General features: G+C 41.6%; 1 protein-coding gene across 5 annotated transcripts in view; it reads left to right on the top strand.

Moving 5' to 3' along the window:
• Positions 1–262: 262 nt before the first annotated feature.
• The window catches only part of LOC125450726 (WD repeat-containing protein 64-like), a 122,645-nt gene continuing 97,297 nt past the window's right edge, over positions 263–25,610 (top strand). For 4 of the 5 annotated variants that reach the window (XM_059643862.1, XM_059643883.1, XM_059643980.1 and 1 more), the window contains exons 1-5: positions 263–365; positions 9,435–9,665; positions 13,388–13,470; positions 17,653–17,745; positions 24,831–24,876. In XM_059643862.1, the coding sequence (XP_059499845.1) occupies positions 309–365; positions 9,435–9,665; positions 13,388–13,470; positions 17,653–17,745; positions 24,831–24,876 (510 nt within the window). In that variant the 5' untranslated portion in view covers positions 263–308. The remainder of the gene's footprint in view (positions 366–9,434; positions 9,666–13,387; positions 13,471–17,652; positions 17,746–24,830; positions 24,877–25,610) is intronic. The other variant, XM_059643951.1, reaches the window with a different exon arrangement.

Raw genomic sequence — 25,610 nt, forward strand, 5'->3', positions numbered from 1 at the left:
AAGGTTACTTCTTATAAGTTTAGCTTAGGCAGTTTCACATCCAATTGTGTTGGAGAATAAAAATGGATCATATTTCATAGTAATTCTATATAGGTCTTAAGTCTATCGGTATGGATATACAGTAAACAAAATTTTAGCTCTAGGCTTAATCTGAAAAGGACTGCAAGCTCCTGACTGAGCTCAGCAGGAGTTTTCTCTGTTTCATTGTTGCCGAGATATGTTGCCATAGTTACATGTAAGTTATCAAGAAGTGTCATTATAAGTGATGTTTTAAGTGCCAGTAATGCTGTGCTTGAAGTGGATGTGCAATGGAGGAAATAACAGACAGAACTTCTTCCATAAATGCATTATACCAAGATGAACCTGTAAGTACTGTTGTTGTATTAAAACCATGGTAGCTGGAAAGCTTTTTACCTCAGTCATTACAAAATGTACATACTGTCATAGTTTTTTTCTATAGATCTCCATTATTTTGACAGTGTATAGCAATAATAGACGGCAATAAACTGATCAAAGTAATGTAGAGGTATAAACAACTGTGAAGGTTCTTGGTTTCACTCAGTTGAAGGCAGATACTAGAATTGATCTATAAGGAAAAAAATGAACATGCGTGGGCTCTTTTGTAGAAAAGAGAAGGCTACAAGGTGATATGATAGCAGAGTTTAAAATTATGGCAATATTTGATACAGTAGAGGTAGAGAAGGTATTTTCACTAATAGGGAACAGACATAATAAAAATAAAAGTCACTAATAAATCTAATAGGGGACTTGGAGAAATTTATTTAACCAGACAGTGGAAACTAACTCAACAAGTGTGAGGTGATGTACTGTAGAAGAAGTATCAAGACAAGGATTACCCATTGAATGGCAGAATACTAGAAAGCTCAGAGGAACAGAGGGATCTGGGGTGCTTATACACAGATTCCTGAAAGTAGCAGGACATATTAATAGGGTAGTTAAGAAGGTGTAAGGGACACTTGCCTTTATTAGTGGTGATATAGATTATAAGAACGTTATGTTGGAGCTGTATAAAACATTGGTTGGGCCACAGCTGAACTGTTGTATCACTGACCTATACATAGGATATTGCTTGGGATGGAGCTACACTTTAGCTGTGAAAAGAGCCTGGATACGCTTTTAGGTTGTTTTCAATAGAGCAAAAATGGCTGAGAGGGGATCTGATTGATGTGTGTAGGATTTTCAGGGGGCATAGACAGAATGAGTAGAAAATAGCTGTTCCCTCAATTGAAGGGTCAGTAATAAAGGATTATAATTTTAAGGTGAGAGGCATGAGATTTAGAGAGGATTTGAGGAAGAATGTTGTCATTCAAAGGATGGTGGGGATCTAGAATACATTGACTAGGAAGGTAGTTGGAGTGGAAAACTTTGTTGCCTTTAAAAACTCCCCAGAAGAACATTTGAAATGTCATAATATTAGAGGCAATGAGCTAAGTACTGAAAAGGGGGCTAATGTAGACTTAGAATAGTTTCGTTTGTGCCAACTCAGTGGGCCAACAGGCCTCTACTGTATGTTTCAAAGAATCATAGAACTAAAATAATGGTGAAGGTTGAAATAACTCCACAGAGGCCGGTATCCCATCACCAACGCACCCTTTATTTATATGTGGAGAGTCCTTGACATTGATCCAGCTTCCTCAGAGCCAGCTGTCAGGGTGAACAGAACCTCTGACACACTTTTTTTTTTAAATCTGTCAACCAGGGCTTCCTGATTAGGGCTGTTAATCTGGTCCAATTCGTGAACTCATATTCTATGAGGTTCACCTGGCTGACTTGATCATAATCACAATATTTCCCTGCTTTTCCCAGCATCCCTGAATCCAAACATATAAGGGATGTTTTTTTCTTTTCTGTAACTCTCCCTGCAACGTTTTAGCTGCAGCTCGGTTTCCTCCAACTCTGCTATCGATACAGGCAGCGTGTAACTCAGTAGCTCATGGCACCTGGAGTATCTTGGAAGAAATTAATTCTCCTCATCGGGTGGCAAAGATATCAAGGCGGCCATGTTTGTCACAGATTCCAAGGTATCTTGAACACTTGATGGAGAGGGAGAACCCATGAGTTCCGGAACAGTTGAAAAGGCATTTGAGAAACTGGGCATGTTTTGTTCTTGCACCGTTTGCGAGTTTGCAGATTTCATACGGTCCACATGCTTGTTCAGCACAATTTCACCTACCTGAACTCTAAATGTCAGTGGACCTGACCTTGTGTCAACCATGCCTCATACCCAAGCAGAGCCAGTCTCGTGGTTTCCACATCAAACTTCGTCCCCTAAAGTTAGCTGTCTCATTTGCTTAGCGGAGTCTTGTGTCTGGCATTGGCATTCCTGATACCACCCTGGGTCCAGGAAGTTTGGGTTTATCTGGTATGGCGTTTTCTCCCCATTAGCAACTCTGCTGGAGCTACCCTGTAGCAGTTGCATGAGGGGAGGTTCTATAATCAAATAGGAACCAGAACAGTTTGGTATCTAGTGAAGCTGTAGGCTGTTCCTTTAAGACTGCCTTAAAATTCTGGACTGTTGTTTCTGCCAGGCCATTGAATAATGGATGGTATAGAGCTGTCCTGGTATGACAAGTACTATTTGACTTTAGGAAATACTCAAATTCCCTGCTGGTAAACAAGGGCCTGTTACCTGTGACCAATTCCTCCAGGAGTCAGTGTCTTGCAAAAGATGGGCACAATTGTTTTATCATTGTCTCCATGTTTGACGAATGAACTCTAGGCACATACAGCCACTTTGAGTGGATGTCCACAATGACTAAGAACATTGAGTCCACGAAAGCTTCTGCAAATTTGATGTGTAACCGAGTCCAGGGTTTACTTATCTATTCCCATGACTGTGGGGGAGCTGCTGGGCTTGTTGTCACTCTGTGCACAGCCGCACCACCAATGCAGCCATATCTGCATCCAATCCTGGCCACCAGAAAAAAACTTCTCACCAACATCTTGATTTTGTAAAACCCTGGATGACCCTGGTAGATTCAGCCACTATCCGGCTGTGAGCTTTGCCTGGGGCAATCACTCTTGCTCCGTATAATAATATGATGTCCTCTACTGTGATCTGGTCTGTCTGGTTCCAAAAAGGTTTCATTTCTTGTTGTGATGACCCTTTGGTTCCCTCTATCACCACCAGCTGTTTAAATTTCACCAGGACCAGATGTTTCTGTGTCCAGTTGTGACTGGATGTGTGTCCAGAAAATTTAAAACCATTACAGACTCTTGTAGTGGAGTAACACCAGTGGTGCATCTACATTTGCTAATTGATCTACTAGGTGGTATTCCAACACATAATTGTACGCACTTAGTATTCAAACCCATTGCTGAATTTGGCCTGAAGCAGTGGGTGGTACTGCTTTATCTTCTTTAAGTAGACCTAGCAATGGTTTGTGATCTGCTATTTTTATCTTTACAAACATAAATTTATACTGGTGGAACTTGCTGACTCCAAGTATGACCGCTATACCTTCCTTCTCCATCTGGTCCTATTTACGCTGTGTATTTGCCAAACTCCTGGATGCATACTGTATTGGGCATTCCGCTCTGCTGGACCACCTCAGAGCTGATACTACCCAGATGCTGTACAGGGAAGTATTATATGTCGGGACCAGATCTTGCTTGGCATCATAGTGTGCAAACACCTTAAGAGGACGATAGCTGCTTCTTTATTTCCTTGAAAGCTATTGCTTGTCTACGTGACCATTTCCAAGGCTAATACTTTTCTAAGAGCTGATATAAAAATGCCCGGATAGAGGCCAGGTTATATATGACATTTCCATGATAATTTTCCAGCCCAAGGAAGAACTTAAGCTGTTGTACAGATAGGGGAGCTAGGGCACCTTTGATTGCCCTTTCTTCGTCTTCCAATGGAGCCCAAGTAGTTCACTTGGGATACCTGGAGCATACATTTTTTCCTTCTAAGGCGTACAACCACTTGAGAGAAACATCTGAGGACCATGCCCAAGTTCTCTAAGTGTTCATTATTGGTCTTTAATGTTATTAGCATGTCATCTACATAAATAGTGAGCTAAGTCAGATCTTGTAAAATGCCCTGTATTATCCGCTGTAAAGTGGCACCCCTGATGATCCCAAGTAGCAGTCTCATATAATGGTACAAATCCGTATTGGTGTTAATTATAACATACTTCTGGTAATCATCATCTAATTGCAAGTACACATGGCTCTCGTCCAGCTTTGTGAAGGACAGCACCCCCTTACCACACCCCCGCTGCCAGATTTGTGTACAAATCCTCTATGTGAGGGACTGAATATTTATCCAGCTGTGAGAAGTGGTTTACTGTTTGTTAAAAATCTCCACAAAGGTGAACCTAACCATCAGGCTTCACAATCGAATGAGCTGGTGCTGTCCATTCTGTAAACTGGACTGGTTTGTTGTTTCCTTCACTTTCCAGTCTTCTGATTTCTGCCTGTACTTATGCCTGTAAGGTAAATGGTACTGGTGGGCCTTACAGAATCATGGAATTGCTTCATGGTCAATGTGTAAGATGGCCTTGGCTCCTCCGATAATCCCCAGACCTTCCTGAAAAACGTCCGGGTATTTAATTAGGATTTCACTCAGGCAGTCATTTTCTAATCAAAAATATTGAGCCAATCTTGGTGAATCTTTCTCAACTAGTTTTATCCCATCAAGCTCTGGCCCGAGCCTTTTACTGCAATCAATGGTAACTGAACCAGCTGCTTCTCATAAGAGACCAAGCCAATGTTGTACCCTTAATCTGTAAAGGTTCCCAGGTATAGGTTCTCAGTCTGGCAGTGGTCTTGCACAAACTTAAAGGTTGGATTCCAGTGTGAATTTTGTTAGTGACTGTTCTATGATCACTAAAATGGCTGCGCCTCAACTTCCTTTAGAACTGTGTGACCATTTTGATTAGTTCTGATTTGGAAGACGCTAAGCAATTTAACTGTTCCAAACCAGATGTAGGTGGACTTTCCAGGATGTGCTCTCTCCCGGATACCGGCCTATGAGTTCTGTTACTCAATTTAGGTCGAGTGAGACTGTTTTGCTGTCTTGAGTCTGCATACTGGCAACTACTACAGTGGCTTTCTGCCTGGATCCTGAAGAAAATTTTAACTATTTGGCCGAGGTTTGGCTTTATTTTGGGGATTTGCTGTGGGCTGACCTAGAGTTCCTCTGTTCAGGATATGCCTGAGTGAGGCAATGCAATTGTCTTCACTCAAGTGGTGTTCCGACTGGCAAGGATGTCCACTTCCATCAGAATACCCTGCAACTTCTGTGCTGCATTTAGTAATGATAAAGCCAGTTGTACTGACTGTTTGAAGTCCATTTGGGCTTCAGCTAGTAGGTGCTTTGGCATGATTACTTCATGAATCCCATGTAGCAAATGGGTCTCAGCATTAAGAGTTAAACCAAATTCACATGACTCTGTCAGTCACTTTAATCCAGTCAAAAATCCTGATACCGATTCCCTTAATTCAAAAAGAATTGCTGAGTAAAATCGATAGCATTAGAGGAGGCTTGGGATTGTAATATTCCTTAACTAAATCCATAAACTCTTGGGAGGGTTTAATATGTAGTGCCTCAGGGAAAGTTTGGCTATGAATAACCGAAAAAGTTGTGGATCCACAAGTTGTCAAGAGAATTACTTGTTGCTTTTCTTCTGCCGCCATGCCAGTTGCCTGAAAAAAATAATACATTCTTTCCATATAGTGGGCCCAGTTTTCGATGGCAGGATCAAATGAGTCAAGCTTCCCAAATAGCAGCATGATGCCAATAATGTTTACCCCAACTCAAAGATGACTGTTGCGAGTGAATTTCTTGAGAAGCATGCTTTTCTCTGGTTGCCACTGAAGTAACTCCACAGAGGACAGTATCCCATGTCCAAGTCATCCTTTATTTACAGAGTCCTTGACACTGATCCAGCTTCCTCAGACACTGATGTTTATATCTGGTCTGAATTGGTCCTGTATTGTCATTTAAAATAACAACTAGGCTGATAGTGTACATTGCTAATCATGGACAAATCACATGACAGCTTAGAATGATGCCAGAATTTCAGGTCAACACAATAATCTTAAAGCTGGTGTCTAAAAACCTCCACCACCAGCTTTGTGAAAATGTCATTTCTGTGTCTGACTTAACATGTAAATGAATTGAATGGCATGACATTTCAATACTTGAACAGCAGATACAAACTAAACTGATCACAATAGTTGATGATTGTCCTTTTCAGTCGAAGTGACCTTTTGGTTGTATTGGATATTGTCAGTCAACCTCTCTGGAACTGAAAATTTAACTAGTGCCAGTGCGACTCATTCCTTCTTTAATAATTTTAACTTGCTCTTTGTCTTCCTTTCCTCCCACTTAATCAAATTCTTGTTTCCTTCTCTTTATTCCTCTTGCTGTATTTTATTTAACATTGGATTGGCCATTCAAACACATACTTCCATATTCAAACCGTATGATGTTAATTTCACACCCCTTCAATCTGTTTAGGAAGATACTTGGTTGCTGTCCAAAATTACTCAGATCCTGCATTCTTTACACAGGACATCAGGTTTTTATCTTGCTGGTCCAGTAACTTAGGTCAAATTTTCATGGAGGTTAAAAGAATGGGTAAGTCTCATGGGCGTCTAATGCAAATCTAAACGATGTTTTTGTTTTGACTATATGCGGCAATATTTGGATCATTAAGTCTTATATCAAATTTTCCATCTGCCACTCCAATTCAAGTTTTAAGTGAATTAACTACAAACCAAATATAGGAATGTTATATGTGAAAAATTCTGAATGAAGTCTCTCTTAAGTTGTAGTGTTTAAAATCTGGAAATAGTATTAAATTGTACATTATATGTGGTTTATAACAGTGGAGAGTGGTGTAATTTGAGAAAAAATACATTTAGAAAATATATTAATACTGTTATTAATAAATGCTGGATGTGATCAGGAAATGAACTTGTGACTTGCTAATCATAATCTTTCTTTCCTTAACTTAATTCTCTTTCTATAACTGATTTCATTTTCACTTATCAGCTGTAATTCAGATTCCTGCTCTGTTATTGTGCTGATTCTTTTTCAAACCTTTAATCTCACTGATTAACTACTGGTCCCAGATTTCTTTGCTGTAGTTATCCAATCACATATACAGAAAATTATGTTTGAGGATGTTAACCATGGTAATAAGTTTAGATCCCACTCCAGGGGGAATAAGTTCAGTTCCAAGGGAGTGCTGTATTGTTGAAGGTGCAGTTTTTTAGATGAGATATTAAACACTCTGAAGACACTACTTTAAAGCAGCATGGAGAAGTTATCCCCAGGTTCTGGGCAATTTTTATCGCATATCAGTATCACAAAGACACATTACCTGGCCGTTATCTCATTGCTGTTTTGTGAGTTTGCTGTGCACACATTGCCTCCTGCAATTCCATTATTACAGAAGTAACAATGAGCTGAATTTTATGGTCACTTTGGTCCTTGCTCCCTTCCTCAGCTAAAAAGAAGAGGGGCAGTCCAGACACAATCCTGACAGCTGCTCTGCAACAATTTACCACTCGGAATTGTGTATATAGGTTTAAAGCAGATTTCTATTTGAAGGAAGTCCCACTTTTGAAAGGTCTTTTTTTATATTCATTTGTGGGATGAGGGCATCACTGGCCAGGCAGCGTTAATTGTCCATCCCTAATTACCCAGAGGGTAGTTAAGAGTTAACCACATTGCTGTGGGTCTGGAATCACATGTAGGCCAGACCAGGTAAGGATGGCAGTTTCCTCCTCTAAAGTGAACCAGATGTGTTTTTCTGACAATCGACAATGGTCATCATGAGACTCTTAATTCCAGATTTTTCGAAAATTGAATTCAAATTCCACCATCTGCCATAGCAGAATTCAAATCCAAGTCCCCAGAACATTACCTGGGTCTCTGGATTAACAGTCCAGCAATTTACCACTAGGCCATCACCTCCCCTGAGGTGCTGGACATCTTGATTCTCTGATAGCTGCACAGTTCCTGTAGCGTTACTGCTGGGATTTAAGCATGCTGAAGAGCTCAGGAACCTCTGGGGTTGGGTGATCTCAGTAAGGGATATGGGGGAAATGTTCAAGAGGCATGGTCTGAGGAAGCAGTTGCAGGAAGTGATAACCTTGGTTCAAGAAGGGCGCATACCTCCAGACTGAAGGGCTCCCCCCCAAATTAGGCTGCACCATCTCCTGTCCGACACCAGCCTCTGAAATTCAGGGCCTTCCTTAATGGAGTGTGCCCTACACCTTCCCTCACTGATGATAAAGTACTGGTGATTGTGGGATTCTTGGCTTTATTTAGCCTAAGGGCACTTCCCACCACTGTAAAACTTCAGACCTGCTGGGGCAGCTGAGTGGGCAGTGACAAGGTTACTCACTGGATTTTATGTGCCTGCTACCAGCACTTCATTTAATGTTCCAGAGGATGAGCTTAAGATCCAGCTTTATGCTTCAAAAAGGAATATTTCACTATAGAGCATTTTGCGATGTCCTGCAATCATGAAATCAACTGCAAAACTGCAAGTTATTTTCCTTTTTGGAGAGTGCAGAAAGTCTCACTTATAGAACATTTGTGTATACAGTGAAGATTTAAAACTAGTTAATTGAGTAGGTAACAAGAAACAAAATGGTTACCATTAACAGTCCTGTTTTGGTAAGTAAGACCAGAATACTCACCAATGGATTGATTCTCTGATCATGATTTTTCTCATGGCCCAAATGCAGATGAAACCAAATTATCTGAGAAAATGGAATATTTTAGGGAGAAGGAACTTACTCAAAAGCCATTTGAGGCAAAATAATTTGGAGGATAACATTCTCTATCTCTGTAAACAATTTACAACGTCCCTGCTTGAAATCTTCACGCTCGTATCTGTTCTTGCCTCTTAACATGTGAAGTATTTTCATCAGTGCATCATTGACAGACTTATCTTTGGTTGCTCAAACTCAACACTCTGGAGTTAAATTCCTAAGCTTCCTCGAGTCTTCCTTTAAGTCACTGCTTAAAAACCTCATTCTTTGACTTAAGTTTGGTAACTTGGTCTAAAATCTTTTTATGTGGTTCAATTTTGAATTTCCTGAGAAAATGTTTCTTGCATGTTTAAAATAGATTGAAGATGCATGTTATTGTTGACTTAAACAACCATATAGACAATCAATTTTAACATTGAGAAGTCTAAAGTGTGGAGATATTTTATATACATCTACATGTGCATAAATGTGTATTTATGCACGCTAATAATCGTTCTGTTTAAGTTTCAAGGTTGTAGAGGTGTTTCCTTAGGATAGAAAACTATTTCAGTTCGCCATAATGTATGCACAAAAGGAGACATGAACTAGGAAGTTAGAGGATATGTATTGTAACACTTATTGCTTGTAAAGCACTTGAGAATATTTTTTTCTTTAATCTTTCTATTTCTGCACAGGGTGATGGCTACAATGTCACAAACCTGGAGTTTTCAAAGAAAAATCAGCCAAATCAGAACTCCAAAGATGTTATTTTCCATTTTCCAGCCATTCTCAAAGAAACTCCTCACAGAGAATCAATTCTTCGCATATGCCCCACTGCAGACAGTAACTTTATGCTCATGGGGCAGGATGGTCTGATTTCTTTCTGGTCATCAAACCTGATGTTTGTGAAAAGCAGGTCTCTTTTTGTGAGTAGTTAAAGAAAAACGTTTGTGCTTTTTTGGTGGAGGAGGTGATCAGAGATGAGCAAAGGCAATGTGGCCTTGTTATAAAATACTCACTATATTGACATAAACTGTTTAATTTAGACTTTTAAACTTCATGCATCTTCCTTTGAATAAAATCACATTGGAAATTTAAGTTCAGAATTGTATGGGGTATACAACAAACAAGTACCATCATAATTCTACCATTAGATAGAACAAAAAAAATCTGGAATTAAGTGTCTAATGATGACCATGAAACTATTGTTAGTTGTCAGGGGACAAAAATCCATTTGGTTAACTAATGCCTTTAGGGAAAGAAGCAGCTTGAGGGGTGGTGTAGACTTGTTAGGCCAAAGGGCCTGTTTCCACACGGTAGGGAATCTAATCTAATCAGCAATCCTTACCTGGTCTGACCTACACGTTACTCCAGATCCACAGTGACGTGGTTGACTCTTAACTGACCTCTGAGCAATAAGGGGTGGATGGCAATGCTTGCATCCCTTGAATGTATGAATTTAAAAAAAAGTCAGACTTCTAAAAAAAGTGTTGAGATTGCTGATTGACAAATACTCAGCTGATTCTGATACTAAACTTCTGAAAGGCAATGTGTTTAGCATATATTTACTATAAATGTGATATCACTGATCCAGCAAATAGACCAAAGAAGTTTAAGGTTCAAGTAGCCTCAATTCATCTTTATATTTATGAGGTATATGCTTAATACTATAAATTGATGTTTGGAAATAGCAGGATTCCAAAAACATTTTTACTGATTGACATCATTTGAGTTATTGCATGTGCCTGAATGACTTAAAGATGCCATGGCCTGGATATTCCACTGGTTAGAGAGTCGTTATTCCAGTGTAGCAATGAGTTGTGCAAGGGGATCCTGCAGAATCCCTAACCCTAACTATAATTCAAACCCCCAACCCTATCATAGTACATTCCAAAGGATTTGTCCAGAAAATTGAATTTTACACTGGGGAATTCCTTTAAGCTTAGAACTCTCCAAAAGTATCCATTTAAATTGGTTACTTCTGAGAATTCCAGTGAAAATGAGAAAAATAGTTGCACAAAGAAAATTAGATTATTAAATACTTAAAAGGCTTTATTAAATAGCACATTTCCTGAGTAATCTTTAACTCTTAATCTTGACCTCATACTTACCTCAGAGACCCCAAGCTGGACCTCTGCAAACTTTACACCCACCAAACCCTGACTCGGCACCCTTGGGACCTGACCTCCTCCTCCCTGATGGACACTTTCTCCTGTACTGTGCTGTGGACCCTAAAGCCCCCATTCCCTGCAGGACTAGACTAGACCCACTGCTGACATTGTACTATTATTTTCCCCGCCTGACTCCAGCCCACACCCATACCCCTCCTCTCCACCACTTGGTGGACCCAAAATAACACCCTTACAGTGGAGTTGATTTGGCACTCACCCCACTCCCCTGCCAGATGCTGGCATATCCCACTTCGCATCCCTGCTGCTGTACCTGACCAGACACATGGACCCTACCAAATCCAGCTACTTACCACAACACTCAACCAGACACAATAACACATTCCACCCTTTCTACCCAACACATCCCTTCAATCCCTCTCTCTGCCCCAGACAGACACAGTTTTTGCACCCAGATGTACCCTAAACACTCCATTACATACATTGCCACCTTGCACCCCGGTACTCCACCCACTTGCCACCTTAATCTTTTCCCAATTGGCATCCTACCAACCTGGCACTGTATTCCCTACTCATTTAGCATATTACTCCTGGTACCTCTGGCATCCTGCTTAACTGGCATTTAGCCTCTACTCATCTGGCATTCTACATAACTGATATTGCCACTGTACCCACCCAGCAGCCTACTTATCTGGTGGTCTTTCTCCCCACCCATCTGGATCCTACCTTTCTAGCATCTTAAAATCATGCTTACCTGTACTTACTGTTTGACAGAATCTTTGAATTTCAGATAATGGCAGCTGACTGCTGAGTAAAGGGTTTGTGGTTTGTCTTCATTGGAACAGGAATAGTTTCTTCAGCCTCTCAAGTCTACCGATATTCAATATGATTCCGGCACTTCTCTTCCTTTTACTCACTCCAATCTCATAACCCTGTACCCTGGCAGTCAGATATCTATCAACCTCTCATGTAAATCTACCCAAAGACTAAGCCTCCAAAGCTCCTTGAAGTAGAGAATTCCAAATGTTAACAACCCTCTGAGTAAAATAATTTCTTTTCATCTCAGACCAAGTGGAAGTCCTGTTCTTTTCAAATTGTGCCCCTGGTTTTAGCTTTCCTAACCAGGATAAACATCTTATTTGCATTTGCCCTATCTGATTGACATCTGATTTGTCTATCCATTGAAGTACTTTGTGGATTTCAATGAGATCACCTCTTATTCAATGAACACTCTGACAAGTCTGTGCTACAAAAGAACTGTCAGAATGGAAGTATGGTTCTGCATTTTTGAGAGTGTCCTGATTAGAATCCCCCCTCAGAAAGGCAGAGCTGTTCTCTTTCATTTTAAAAATGGAGGGCTGGAATGGCAATCTGCCATTATTACTCCTTAGAAAGTCTGCCCTATGACTGATGCTTGATACAACTTGTGCCATCCTGGGAGCAGATGCGGCGGAGGCGAAGGAATTAGGAATAGAGGATGGAATTTTTGCCAGGGTGTGGGTGGGAGGACTCCCCAGATGGCCGCGTTCTTCAAGGACTGCACCTCCCACTTCAAGCCGCACCTCCATTTCCCACCTACCAACCTCATCCTGCCTCCTTGACCTGTCCGTCCTCCCCGGACTGACCTATCCCCTCCCCACCTATACTCTCCTCTCCACCTATCTTCTCCTCTATCCACCTTCGGTCTGCCTCCCCCTCTCTCCCTATTTATTTCAGAACCCTCTCCCCATCCCCCTCTCTGATGAAGGGTCTCGGCCCGAAGCATCAGCTTTTGTGCTCCTGAGATGCTGCTTGGCCTGCTGTGTTCATCCAGCTTCACACTTTGTTATCTTGGATTCTCCAGCATCTGCAGTTCCCATTATCTCTGTTCTCTGAGGTCTCCTTGTTCTGCAACAATCCCAGGACCTTACCATTAAGTGTATAAGTCCTGCCCTGATTTACCTCTTCAAAATGCAGCACATCACATTTATCTAAATTAAATTCCATCTTCCAGTCCTTGACCTATTGGCCCATCTGATCAAGGTCTGGTTGTTCTGAGGTAACCTTCTTCACTGTTCACTACACCACGAATTTTGGTATCATCTGCAAACTTACTAACCGCTGTGTTCAGGCTTTTATTGTCTGAAGTCTGGAAAAGAACAGAAATCCACAAAGTGTCAGTTTCTCAATGCCAGATTTTAAGCATTATATCTAGAATCATGGAATGCCTACAGTATGGAAGCAGGTCATTTGGCCTATTAATCCACACTGACCTTCCAAAAAGCATCCCACTCAAACCCAGCTCCTACTCTATTCCTGTAACCCTGCATATCCCATGGCTAATACGCCAAGCCTGCACACCACTAGAGACTATATACCAGTATAGCTTGTATTGTTCTCTGTTTTTCTTGTCTCTTCGTACTAACCAATCAATAAAATGAATTAGCAAATGAGCCAGATGAAAGTATGTATCATTTGATTAATAACTGTTATGAGCAACATACACATATACTGATGACAGAATTATTATGCTATTTCAGGTGCAAGAAAAAAGCAGAAAGGTCAAATGGATTGCTGATTTCATCCTGATTAATCAGTACAACAAATTCCTGATTGGAACATGGTATGATTATTTCAAAAATCTGAAGACAATATACAGAATGTTTCATTTCTGTGTTCATATATCTTTTGATTGCTGCTTCCTTCAACTTCAGCGCAAAAATCTTTGCCTTGTTTGCTCATTAGTTAAAACTGGGAAGAAAAACAAGTTGCTGGAAAAGCTCAGCAGATATGGCAGCATCTGTGAGGAGGAATCAGAGTTAGCTTTTCGGGTCTAGTAACGTTCCTTCAGAACTCCTCAGAACAGTTCTGAAGAAGGGTCACCCCCCAGACCTGGAACATTAACTTTGATTTCTTTGACCTGTTCCAGCAACTTCTGTTTCTGTTTCTGATTTACAGCATCCACAGTTCTTTTGGTTTTTATTCAGTAAAAGCTGGGAATTTTTTTTAACCTATCTGTCACCAGAAAGGTGGAGAAAGTAACTAGATGTCTTCAGTAAACTCACATACCACCCCACCAACCTCCAGATACAACGCATCATCCTCCGACACTTCCGCCATATACAATCCGACTCCACCACTAAAGACATTTTTCCAACCCCACCCTTGTCTGCCTTCCGGAGAGACCACTCTCTCCGCGACTCCCTTGTCCGCTCCACACTCCCCTCCAACCCCATCACACCTGGCACTTCCCCTGCAACCGCAGGAAGTGCTACACCTGCCCTCACACCTCCTCCCTCACCCCCATCCCAGGCCCCAAGATGACTTTCCACATCAAGCAGATGTTCACCTGCACATCCGCCAATGTGATATACTGCATCCGCTGTACCCGGTGTGGCTCCCTCTACATTGGGGAAACCAAGCGGAGGCTTGGGGACCGTTATGCAGAACACCTACGCTCGGTTCGCAATAATCAACTGCACCTCCCAGGTGAGAACCATTTCAACTCTCCCTCCCATTTCTTAGACGACATGTCCATCCTGGGCCTCTTGCAGTGCCATAATGATGCCTCTCATAGGTTGCAGGAATAGCAAATCATATTCCGTTTGGGAAACCAGCAGCCCAATGGTATCAATGTGGATTTCACCAGCTTCAAAATCTCCCTACCCCCACTGCATCCCAAAACCAGACCAGCTCGTCCCCGCCTGCTTAACCTGTTCTTGCTCTCAACTATCCCCTCCTCCTACCTCAAGCCACACCTCCATTTCCCACCTACTAACCTCATCCCGCCCCTTTAATCTGTCCATCCTCCCCAGACTGACCTATCCCCTTCCTACCACCCCCCCCATAATCTCCTCTCCACCTATCTTCTCCTCTATCCATCTTCGGTCCACCTCCCCCTCTCTTCCTATTTATTTCAGAATTCTCTTCCCATCCCCCTTTTCTGATGAAGGGTCTAGGCCTGAAATGTCAGCTTTTGTGCTCCTAAGATGCTGCTTGCTCTGCTGTGTTCATCCAGCTCCACAGTTTGTTATCTCGGATTCTCCAGCATCTGCAGTTCCCAACATCTCAGTCTTCAGTAAACTGTTGTGTGTACCTCTGAACTGTTCATCAAGGGTCTCATTGAGTTTGCCAAATGCTAAGCCTCTTGGTGTAGAAGTTACTTGTTTTATTAAAGATGAAAATAGGGTTATACCCTCGTAAATTGGTACATATCCACCAACAACCAGAAATAAATAAATAGATCTATGGGTAAACATGAGTTCTAACACTAGGGTAATAATAATTTTGAGAACTCCCTGAGCAGTGATGTAATTTTTTGAAAATTGAAATCTCTGGTTTAAATCAATATAATGCACTGTTACAACCAGTCTACCGCTAAAGTTCTCTCATTGATTATGGTTCCTGATAAGTTCCCTCAAAGCTTCTAGTTGAGAATGGGCTAATTTGGCTCTGCTTGGATATTGGCTGGCCCTGTCAACTTGTGGCAAGGTAAATTTTAAAAGGATCCTTAATAGATAACTTTCTCCCAACCACAAGTGAACTTATGTTTTAAAAGAAGTCAGTTTAACTAGCTATTCTTTAAATAGCAAAAATAATGTTTATTAAAATGTGAGAAGAAATGGTCTTGCAACGCACATGGACACATAATAGAAATAAGAGATGAGGCCAAAAAATGGAAATATTGATCAATGTCTGAATTATTTGAAGAGAGAGTACTTGAACATTGCAGTTATTGCAGTAAATGTTACTGGTAGATCCTGGCTTTATAGGTTGATGGAAATTCTTGATCACTTTGGCACTGGTTGACCGACAGCACCCAGAGTGAAATAGTCTTTCCCCTTTTACCTGCAGTGCAGCCCCCATCCCCCCCTCACAATTCTGTTTTTTATTTTAATAAATTCACCACCAACTTATCAAGTCAACCAATCAACAATTAACAAACACTGCCCACAAGGATAGGGAAAGAGAAGTTGAATCAAAATCAGCAGATACCTGAGAACACCACCACCTGGAAGATCTTCTCCAAGCCACAAACCATCCTGACTTGGAAATATAATGCATTCCTTTATTGTCACTGGGTTAAACTCCTGGAATTCCCTTTCTAACGACATTGTGGGTCAACCTGTATCATGTGGACTGCAGAGATTCAAGAATGCAGCCCACCACTCCTTCTCAAGGGCAACAAGGGTTGGGCAATAAATGCTGGTCAGGCAGTGTTGCCCATGTTACATGAGTGAATTTAAAAAACATGATTTTGGAGGGAGAGAAAATGTACCTCACATCCCACCAGGGGAAGTGCAACATTGACAAAATGAAGAGAAGAGAAAGAGGGTGCAATTAAATCAAAATGGTGCTGGAAGGACCGATTTTACATTCCAGACATCGCAGTGCTCATTGCGCTGAAGGCAGCATCCAGTTCTCTTTTTCAACTCACTACCAAACCACCCATTTGACACAGAATAAATTACAGGCACAGCCCACCAAGGCAATGTAATGATAATAAAATCCAAAGGGAAAGGGCACCCAGCTGTGAACCATAAAGAGAATGAGCATCACCTTTCAGTCAGCTCCGGAACTTTTCCAGATCTTAACTTAAATAGACCTGCATTTCTATCACTGACAGCATGGCAAGTGCTGGGTGAGTAAGATGGTAGGTAAGTGGATGAAGGCTTAGGGTATGCCTGCTAGGGATGGGGATATTTGTAATAAGAAGGTGTGGTGGGGTTAATTGTGGGCTGTAAGGGTGGACCTGTGGCTGGACTGGGGAGGAATTGGGGGCCAGATCAGGTGGATGTTCATGTCTGGTGGTGGTGTTTCGAGGATTCAAGGTGACAGGGCCTTAGGTCAGGTGTGGGGTGCTTGCAGTAGATCAGAAGGTGGTTGGTTTGAAGGTGTAGAGGTCAGGAGATTTGTGTATCCATTGATTTGGGTCTGTCGGGTCCATGGAGTGCAGTTTGGGTGTGGGGGGTTAGTAGGTGGCTCATTGCGGAGTCAGAGTTGTTAGTTGAATAGTTAGCCAGGAGTATGAGTACATTTTAAATGGTGTAACTTTTTATCATTAATTATTAAGATAAGTAAATCAGAATCCTCTGAAGTCTCTGACTGTCACTCAAAGTTGGAGACATTTTCAGAGGGTGGATGAATTTGAGGTAATTTTCTGTAACAACTTTCAACATCCTGACAAATTCTCACAAAGTCATTTGAATCAGGCTTTTTGCATGGTCCCAACATGCATCTCCAGTTTGTGCTTCAGCAATGTGCTTCCAACTACGAAATCTGGGCCATTGAGTCTAGAGATTGGGGCACAGGTTTTTAAGAGCACACTTGAATGGTGAGGTCCGAGATTCTTCTGATATTGACGTCACGCTTCACTTCAGTTAAATATTATATGGACAGGACCACAATTCAGTCAGGATAGGGCGTTAGCAGAGGAGGCTAGATTGGGAGAGATGTATTCTTACAGCAATATGGGGTAAGAGGGAGTTAAATGTGAGGATATGAGGATGTTTCTGTTCCTCCCTGTTTCCACATTTAAGGTAGTGATCTAATTTTTCTTTTGTTTCATTTTTTTCTCTCTAAGGTGAGCACAAGACCATTAATAAAAATGGGGAAGTTTAGAATAAGAACTACAGCATCAATAAAAGATGTAATTGAAAAGCAAATCAAATCATAACAAACAGTGGTAGATTAATGATAATCAATTTCTCTGAACTATATGGTAATTAGTACCTACAAAATTCTGAATACTTTACTTCCAGAAACATTAATAATTGAAATTTTAACACAATATTTTTTTTCCTAGTGATAGAGAAATTCGTATGTATGAACTGTCCAATTTTGAACCATATTGTCAAATAATCGGCCTTCAGTCTGTGCCTCTTCGACTAGACTATAGGTAATATTGTTTATTGCTACTTAATATGAATGTAGACAAGGATGAACTTAATTTATTCCATTCTTCACAGGCTACCATCACAGTGTTTGCAAATCTTATTAAATCCTGGAATAGTGTAAGTAGAGTCACAGATGCGTAGAAATGTGCAACATGGAAACAACATGCATGCCAACCTGATATCCTATATTACTTTAGTCCCATTTGCCAGCATTTGGCCCATATCCCTCTGAACCCTTCCCATTCATATACCCATCCAGATGCCTTTTAAATTTTGTAATTGTACCAGACTCTACCATTTCTTCTCGTAGCTCATTCCATACATGCACCACCCTCTGTGTGAAAAGCTGCCTCTAGGTCCCATTTAAATTTTCCTCCTCTCACCTTAAACCTATGCCCTCTAGTTTTGGACTCCCCTGTCCTGAGAAAAAGAACTTGACTATTCATCATATTCATGACTCTCATGATTTTATAAAGCTCTAAAAGGTCACCCCTCCGCGTCCGATGCTCCAGTGAAAATAGCCCCAGTCTATTCAGCCTCTCCTAATAGCTCAAACCTTCCAACCCTGGCAACTTTCTGCAACCTTTCAAGTTTAACAACATCTTTCCTGTAGCAGGGAGACTACAACTGTATGCAGTATTCTAAAAGTGGCCTAACCAATGTCCTGTGCAGCTGCATCATGACCTCCCGACTCCCATACTCAATGCACTGATCAACAAAAGACACACATACCAAACAGTTTCTCCACAACCCTGTCTACCCGTGACTCTACTTTGAAGGAACTACGAACCTGCACTCCAAGGTACCTTTGTTTAGCAACACTCCCCCAAACCTTACCATTAAGTGTACAAGACCTGCACTGATTTCCCCTATCAAAATGTAGCATTTCACATTTATCTAGATTAAACTTCATCTGCCACTCCTTTGCCCATCAGCCCATTTGATTAAGGTCCTGTTATACGATGAGATAACCTTCTCGGCTATCCACTATATGACCAATTTTGGTGTCATCTGCAAATTTACTAACCATACCTCCTATTCACATTGAAATCATTCATATACATGACAAAAAGCAATGAACTGAGCACTGATGCCTCCAGTCTGAAAATCAGCTCTCCAACACCACCCTGTGTCTCCTACCCTGTAGCCAATGTTGTATCCAAATGACTAGTTTTCTCTGTACTCTGTGTGATCTAACCGTGTTAACCCAACTGCCATTTGGAACCTTATTGAACACCTTACTGAAGTCCACATAGACAACGTCCACCACTTTACCTTTATCAATCCTTTCTGTCACTTCTTCAAAAAACGCTATCAAATTTGTGAAACATGATTTCCCATGCATAAAGCCATGTTGAGTTTGCGTAATCAGTCGTTGCCTTTCCAAATACATGTAAATCTGTCCCTCAGGATCCCCTCCAACAACTTGCCTACCATTGATGTCAGGCTCACTGGTCTATGATTCTCTGGGTTTTCCTTGCCATCTTTCTTCTATAGCACCACGTTAGCCAACCTCCAGTCTTCTGGTATCCCACCCATCGACATCTCAGCAAAGGACCTAGCAATCCCTTCCCTCACTTCCCACAAAGTTCTAGGGTACATCTGATCTAGTCCCAGGGATTTATCCACCTTTATGCGTTTTAAGATGTCCAGCACCTTCTCCTCTGTAATAAGAACACTTTTCAAGATATCACTAAATATTTCCCCAAGTTCTCTGGTTTCCATATCCTTCTCCACAGTAATCGCTGGTGCAAAATACTCGTTTAGTATCTTGCTGATCCACACAAAGGCAGCCATGCTGATCTTTAATGGGCTGTATTTTCTCCTTAGTTAATCTTTTGTCCGTAATGAAGTAAAATACTTTTAGTTAACGAATGTCAAGAGGGGTAACAAACTATGATGGTTTATGTTGGTACCGTACACTGAAAATTTCTGAAAATAGCCTTAATAATAGCACAACACAAATGTTATGAACAGATGATTATATCAAAATGTTAACTATGTTCTCTTATGTTTCAAGAATTATTTCAAGGCTCACGGCTAACTTCTCACATATAAAGTCATGCCCTATGAGTGATGCCCATGTCAACATCAGTAACTACTTGTACTTGTATAACACTCTAAATACAATACAGCAAGGTGGTCCACAGGAGTGGTATAAAAATATTGGAACAAAGCTAAATAATGTATTAGGATGGGGAACCAAAACTTTGGTTTCACTAAGTAGGTGTTAGTGAAGTCTCAGAGGAAAGGTAAAGGACCAGTGAGTTTTAGGGAGAAGTTCCAGGGCTTAGGGCCAAGGCCAGCTCAAAGCATGGCCTCAAATGGTGCAACAACTAAACTTGGGGATTCACAATAGGCCTGAATTGACAAGAGTTCAAATGACATCAGAGGGCAGGAGTTGCGATATAGGGCTGAAGAGGTACCAAGGAGTGACAGATGAAACAACGGAAAAGGGAAAATGATTTTAAAATGAGGCTGAGAGCTTTAAAATTAAGGTCTTACAGATCTAGGAACTCTAAAACAGCAACTAGATAGATAATGGGTGACTGGACCATGATTGAATTTAGGATTCAGGCAGCGATGTTTTTGTAAGTTCAAGTTCATGAAAGATACAAGATGGGAAGTTGGCCTGAGAACTCTAAAATAGCCAAGTCCAGAATTAGCAAACGCACAGCTGAGGGATTCACATCTGATGAGATAAGACAGTGTTGTGATGGGTGATACTACAGATGTAGAAGAAGGTCTATGTATGTAAATTATATGCTGGTGATTGAAAACTCATCTCTGTCAAATGAGATACCATTTATCATGTTTGTGAATAGTCTGACTGTTTACAGATAATATGGGCTCCAGTAGCTATCTAATCAGTAGGGAAGCAAGTTTGTGACAGGGATCAAGGAAAATGGTTTTGGTTTTCTCAATGTTAAGTTTTAGGAAATTTTTACTCGTTTAGAGTATAATATATCAGACAATAAGGGAGTTAAAACATTTGACAAGATCTCACATGGCAGACTGCTAAGAAAAATTAAAGCACATGGGTTACCGGGGAATGTGGCGAGTTGGCTCCAAAATTGGTTCAGTGACAGGGAACAAAGGGTAATGGTTGATGAATGTTTTAGTGAATACCAATGGTGTTCCACAGGGCTCAGCTTTGGGTCCTTTCTTTTTATGGTACTTAATGATTTTACCTTAAATATGAGAGGAGTGACTGTGATGACTCAAAATTTGGCCTGGTACTTGATAGTTAGGAGGATTATTGATTGCAGGGAAATATTAATATGTTTGGTTGAGTGGGTGGAACAGTCATAGTTGGAATTAAGTCCAGAGAAATGAGAGATTACATATTTGGAGAGGGCAAACAAAGCAAAACATCACACGAGAAACAGGAAGATATTGAGTGGAGTAGAGGAAGGAGAAACCTTGAAATGCGTGCTTAACTGATCCTTGAAGTTGGCAGGACAGGTAGAAAATGTGGTAAAGAAGGCAGTTAGAATACTGTCCTTCATTGAGTGTGGTACTAAATGAAGAACAGGGATGCAATGCTGGAACAATGTAAGAGGCTGTTTGAGTCAAAGCTGGAGTTTTACATACAATTTTAGTCGACACTTTGCAGGAATGACATGGTTAATCTAGAGAGAGGACAAAGGAGATGTACAATAATATTACAAGAGCTTGAAAATTGCATGTATGGGGTAAGATTGAATAGCCTACAGTTATTTTCTTTAGAAAGGAGACTGAGGGGTGACTTAACCAAGGTGTACAAAATTGAGAAGCTTGGATAGAGTAACAGGGAAGACCTGATCTCCCCCCACTGCCCCCCCCCCCCAGACAAAAATGACAATTACTATGGTCACCGATTTGAACTGATTGCTCGAAAGATTAAAGGAGATTTGAAAACTTTTTCACCCAAATCGTGGTAGGTGTCTGGAATTCACTGCTTAGTTTGATGGTTGAGACCCAGTTCATTTAAAAGGAACCTGGGTCTGTACCTGAAGTGCTGGAATCTTTAAGACTACGGATGAGGCACTTGTCAGTGGCATTAGAATAGCTGGCTAATTTATTCAGTTAACGCAGGCACAATGGATTGAATGAGTGATAATGGGAACTGCAGATGTTGGAGAATCCAAGATAACAAAGTGTGAAGCTGGATAAACACAGCAGGCCCAGCAGCATCTCAGAAGCACAAAAGCTGACGTTTCGGGCCTAGACCCTTCATCAGAGAGGGGGATGGGGAGAGGGTTCTGGAATAAATAGGGAGAGAGGGGGAGGCGGACCGAAGATGGAGAGAAAAGAAGATAGGTGGAGAGGAGCGTATAGGAGGAGAGGTAGGGAGTGGATAGGTCAGTCCAGGGAAGACGGACAGGGCAAGGAGGCGGGATGAGGTTAGTAGGTAGGAAATGGAGGTGCAGCTTGAGGTGGAAGGAAGGGATGGGTGAGAGCAAGAACAGGTTAGGGAGGAGGAGACAAGCTGGGCTGGTTTTGGGATGCATTGGGGGGAGGGGACGAGCTGGGCTGGTTTTGTGATACAGTGGGGGGAGGGGACAAACTGGGCTCATTTTGGGATGCAGTGGGGGAAGGGGATATTTTGAAGCTGGTGAAGTCCACATTGATACCATTGGACTACAGGGTTCCCAAGCGGAATATGAGTTGCTGTTCCTGCAACCTTCGGGTGGCATCATTGTGGCACTGCAGGAGGCCCACGATGGACATGATGCATTCTTCAAGGACCGCAACTTTCCCCCTGCAGTGGTCGAGAATGCCCTTGACCGCGTCTCCCGCATTTCCTGCAACATTTCCCTCACACCCCGTCCCCGCCACAACCGCCCCAAGAGGATCCCCCTCGTTCTCACATAGCACCCACCAACCTCCGGTTACAATGCATCATCCTCCAACATCTCCACCATCTGCAATCCGACCCCACCACCCAAGACATTTTTCCATCCCCACCCTTGTCTGCCTTCTGAAGAGACCACTCTCTCCATGACTCCCTTGTCCGCTCCACACTCCCCTCCAACCCCATCACACCCGACACCTTCCCCTGCAACCGCAGGAAGTGCTACACTTACCCCCACACCTCCTCCCTCACCCCCATCCCAGGCCCCAAGATGACTTTCCATATTAAGCAGATGTTCACTTGCACATCTGCCAATGTGGTATACTGTATCCATCGTACCTGGTGTGGCTACCTCTACATTGGGGAAACCAAGCGGAGGCTTGGGGACCCCTTTGCAGAACACCTCTGCTGGGTTCGCAACAAACAACTGCACCTCCCAGTCGCGAACCATTTTAACTCCCCCTCCCATTCTTTAGATGACATGTCCATCATGGGCCTCCTGCAGTGCCACAATGATGCCACCCGAAGGTTGCAGGAACAGCAACTCATATTCCGCTTGGGAACCCTGCAGCCCAATGGTATCAATATGGACTTCACAAGCTTCAAAATCTCCCCTTCCCCCACTGCATCACAAAACCAGCCCAGCTCGCCCCGTCCCCCCACTGCATCCCAAAACCAGCCCAGCTTGTCTCCGCCTCCCTAACCTGTTCTTCCTCTCACCCATCCCTTCCTCCCATCTCAATCCGCACCTCCATTTCCTACCTACTAACCTCACCCCGCCTCCTTGACCTGTCCATCTTCCCTGGACTGACCTATCCACTCCCTACCTCCCCACCTATACTCTACTCTCCACCTACCTTCTTTTCTCTCCATCTTCGGTTCGCCTCCGCCTCTCTCCCTATTTATTCCAGAACCCTCTCCCCATCCCCCTCTCTGGTGAAGGATCTAGGCCCGAAACATTAGCTTTTGTGCTCCTGAGATGCTACTTGGCCTGCTGTGTTCATCCAGCTTCACACTTTGTTACAATGGATTGAATGGCTCCTTTTTTGATGCATCTCTTCTATAGTTCTCTGGAAGCAGGTGGAAGCAGTCCCACTAAGGTAGATGTTGTTGGAGGATGTAGGCAAATATGCCAAAGGCTGCAGCAATGTCAAGAAGCTGTTGGATGGTGGGGTGATGTTGCTTACCACAGTCAACTAGGATTCCAAGAATTAATTTTTAATAAGTTACCTGGTTATTGTATAATATATTCACTAGTGTTGTAAAATTTGATACTGGGGATTGAAGTGGTTTGCTTACGGTCTTCATATATATTGTTACCAATACAAAGACAGACAGCCAAATCAAAATCAAATCAGCCACTCTATCCTTGTATTTGGAACACAGTAAAATTAAACTATTCAATAGCCCACAAAATTGACCCAGTGGTACCAGTCCTACCAGACTTTTTGAATAACTGATACCAGACACTGGGTTAATAGTTTAAGCAAAAGATTTAATAATTTATTAATAGCTTTAGCAGAGGTAGGTTATGCAACAGCACAATCTCATGATATGACTTAAATCAAATTTATTTTTTATTCTATCTCCCAGTCTTACAAAGATAGACAAACAGACACAGTTAAGGGATAAATCAAAAGGAAAAAATATAAATGAGATGTAACTAGCCAGTTACTTAAGCTGTCTTCATGATTTGTAATCCCACAGGCAAATAGGGTTGTATTTTGCTTGGTTTCCTGAGAACACTGGTGCATTCTGATAGCTTCCAGTAGGCTCCAAGGAATATTCACTTAATACTGAGAACAAAAGTTCTATTTCTTGAACTTTCAATAAGTTTATACTGGGAAGATAAACAGGGAGCAATCACATCTCCATTCTCTAGCTTCTGCAGGCACAATCCTCCTGACGAAATACAATTCAAAACAAGTTCAAACTTTGATTTTACTCTTTTCGACTGACTGACACCATAACTGCTCTGGTTATTATTCAAACATTTACAATCTGTTTCAGCATAGTACTTCTCCAGAACTGAAATGTCTGTTGAGCACTTTTAACAAGAATGAACTACAATGGCCTAGCATTATAAACAAATATCAGTTGTTTGCTCTCTTTTAAAACAAACAGCTATTTATAGCCCAAAGGTCACCTTCAGCTGTTAGCTCACAGTTCACAGCTACCAACCAAAAATGATAAAAGAAACAAAATAATGAAAAATCATTGAGGGTTCTAAAAATATATTCTTTCCTTTAGTTCCACAGGAAATAATGAATGTGTGATTGTCTATGGTGATGATCAGGTATGCCTTTAGCATCTGAATATTTCAAGTTCTGCTTTTGAAGATTTAACCTTCATTAACTAATATTTCAAATGCATTGCTTGTTATGATCAATTTAGTTGATCAAACACAATGGGGCCAAAAACACTTGTTTCTGCATTAGCGGTATAATGTGTTGGAAATCTCCACTTCTGACCTTGCTGAAGTATTTGAAGTCAGGATAGGGTCACAGTAATATTGGCTCGGCTTGCCTATAAGACTCTATGGCAAAGAAGAGGCATGCAAAATATAATGCTATATAGCTACTTTAGATGGCTGATGCTGGTTCTAGGAAATAAGAATAATTGGTCTCTCCTTTACAGCAAATTATATCCAGGCAGTAGCATCCCTATAGTGCTGTATTTTTCCATGCTGTGATTTCAACTGGAAATCTTGTTGAGCTCTATTTCTGGTGCTGACATTTCCCATGTGCAAATCTTATTTCGGCATATAGGTAAATGGGCAGTAGAGAGGCAGGAATTCAGGGTCTTGTGTGCCGAATTTGTTCCTCTTGATTGCACCTACTTCTCATAATGAGAGATAGTCTGAGATAGATAGACAGCACCACCCCCCTCCCCAAACACCATCACAAATTGAAAAACTGTGAGATTTTGTCTGGGGGCGTTCCCATTACTGTTAGGCCTCCTAAGTTCAACCTGAGTCTCAGGATACTAATGGAGCCAAGTGTTCTTGGTCCCAATGTTCAGTCATGTAAG

The sequence above is a fragment of the Stegostoma tigrinum genome, chromosome 1 (genome assembly GCF_030684315.1).
Source record: "Stegostoma tigrinum isolate sSteTig4 chromosome 1, sSteTig4.hap1, whole genome shotgun sequence".
Classification (NCBI taxonomy): domain Eukaryota; kingdom Metazoa; phylum Chordata; class Chondrichthyes; order Orectolobiformes; family Stegostomatidae; genus Stegostoma; species Stegostoma tigrinum.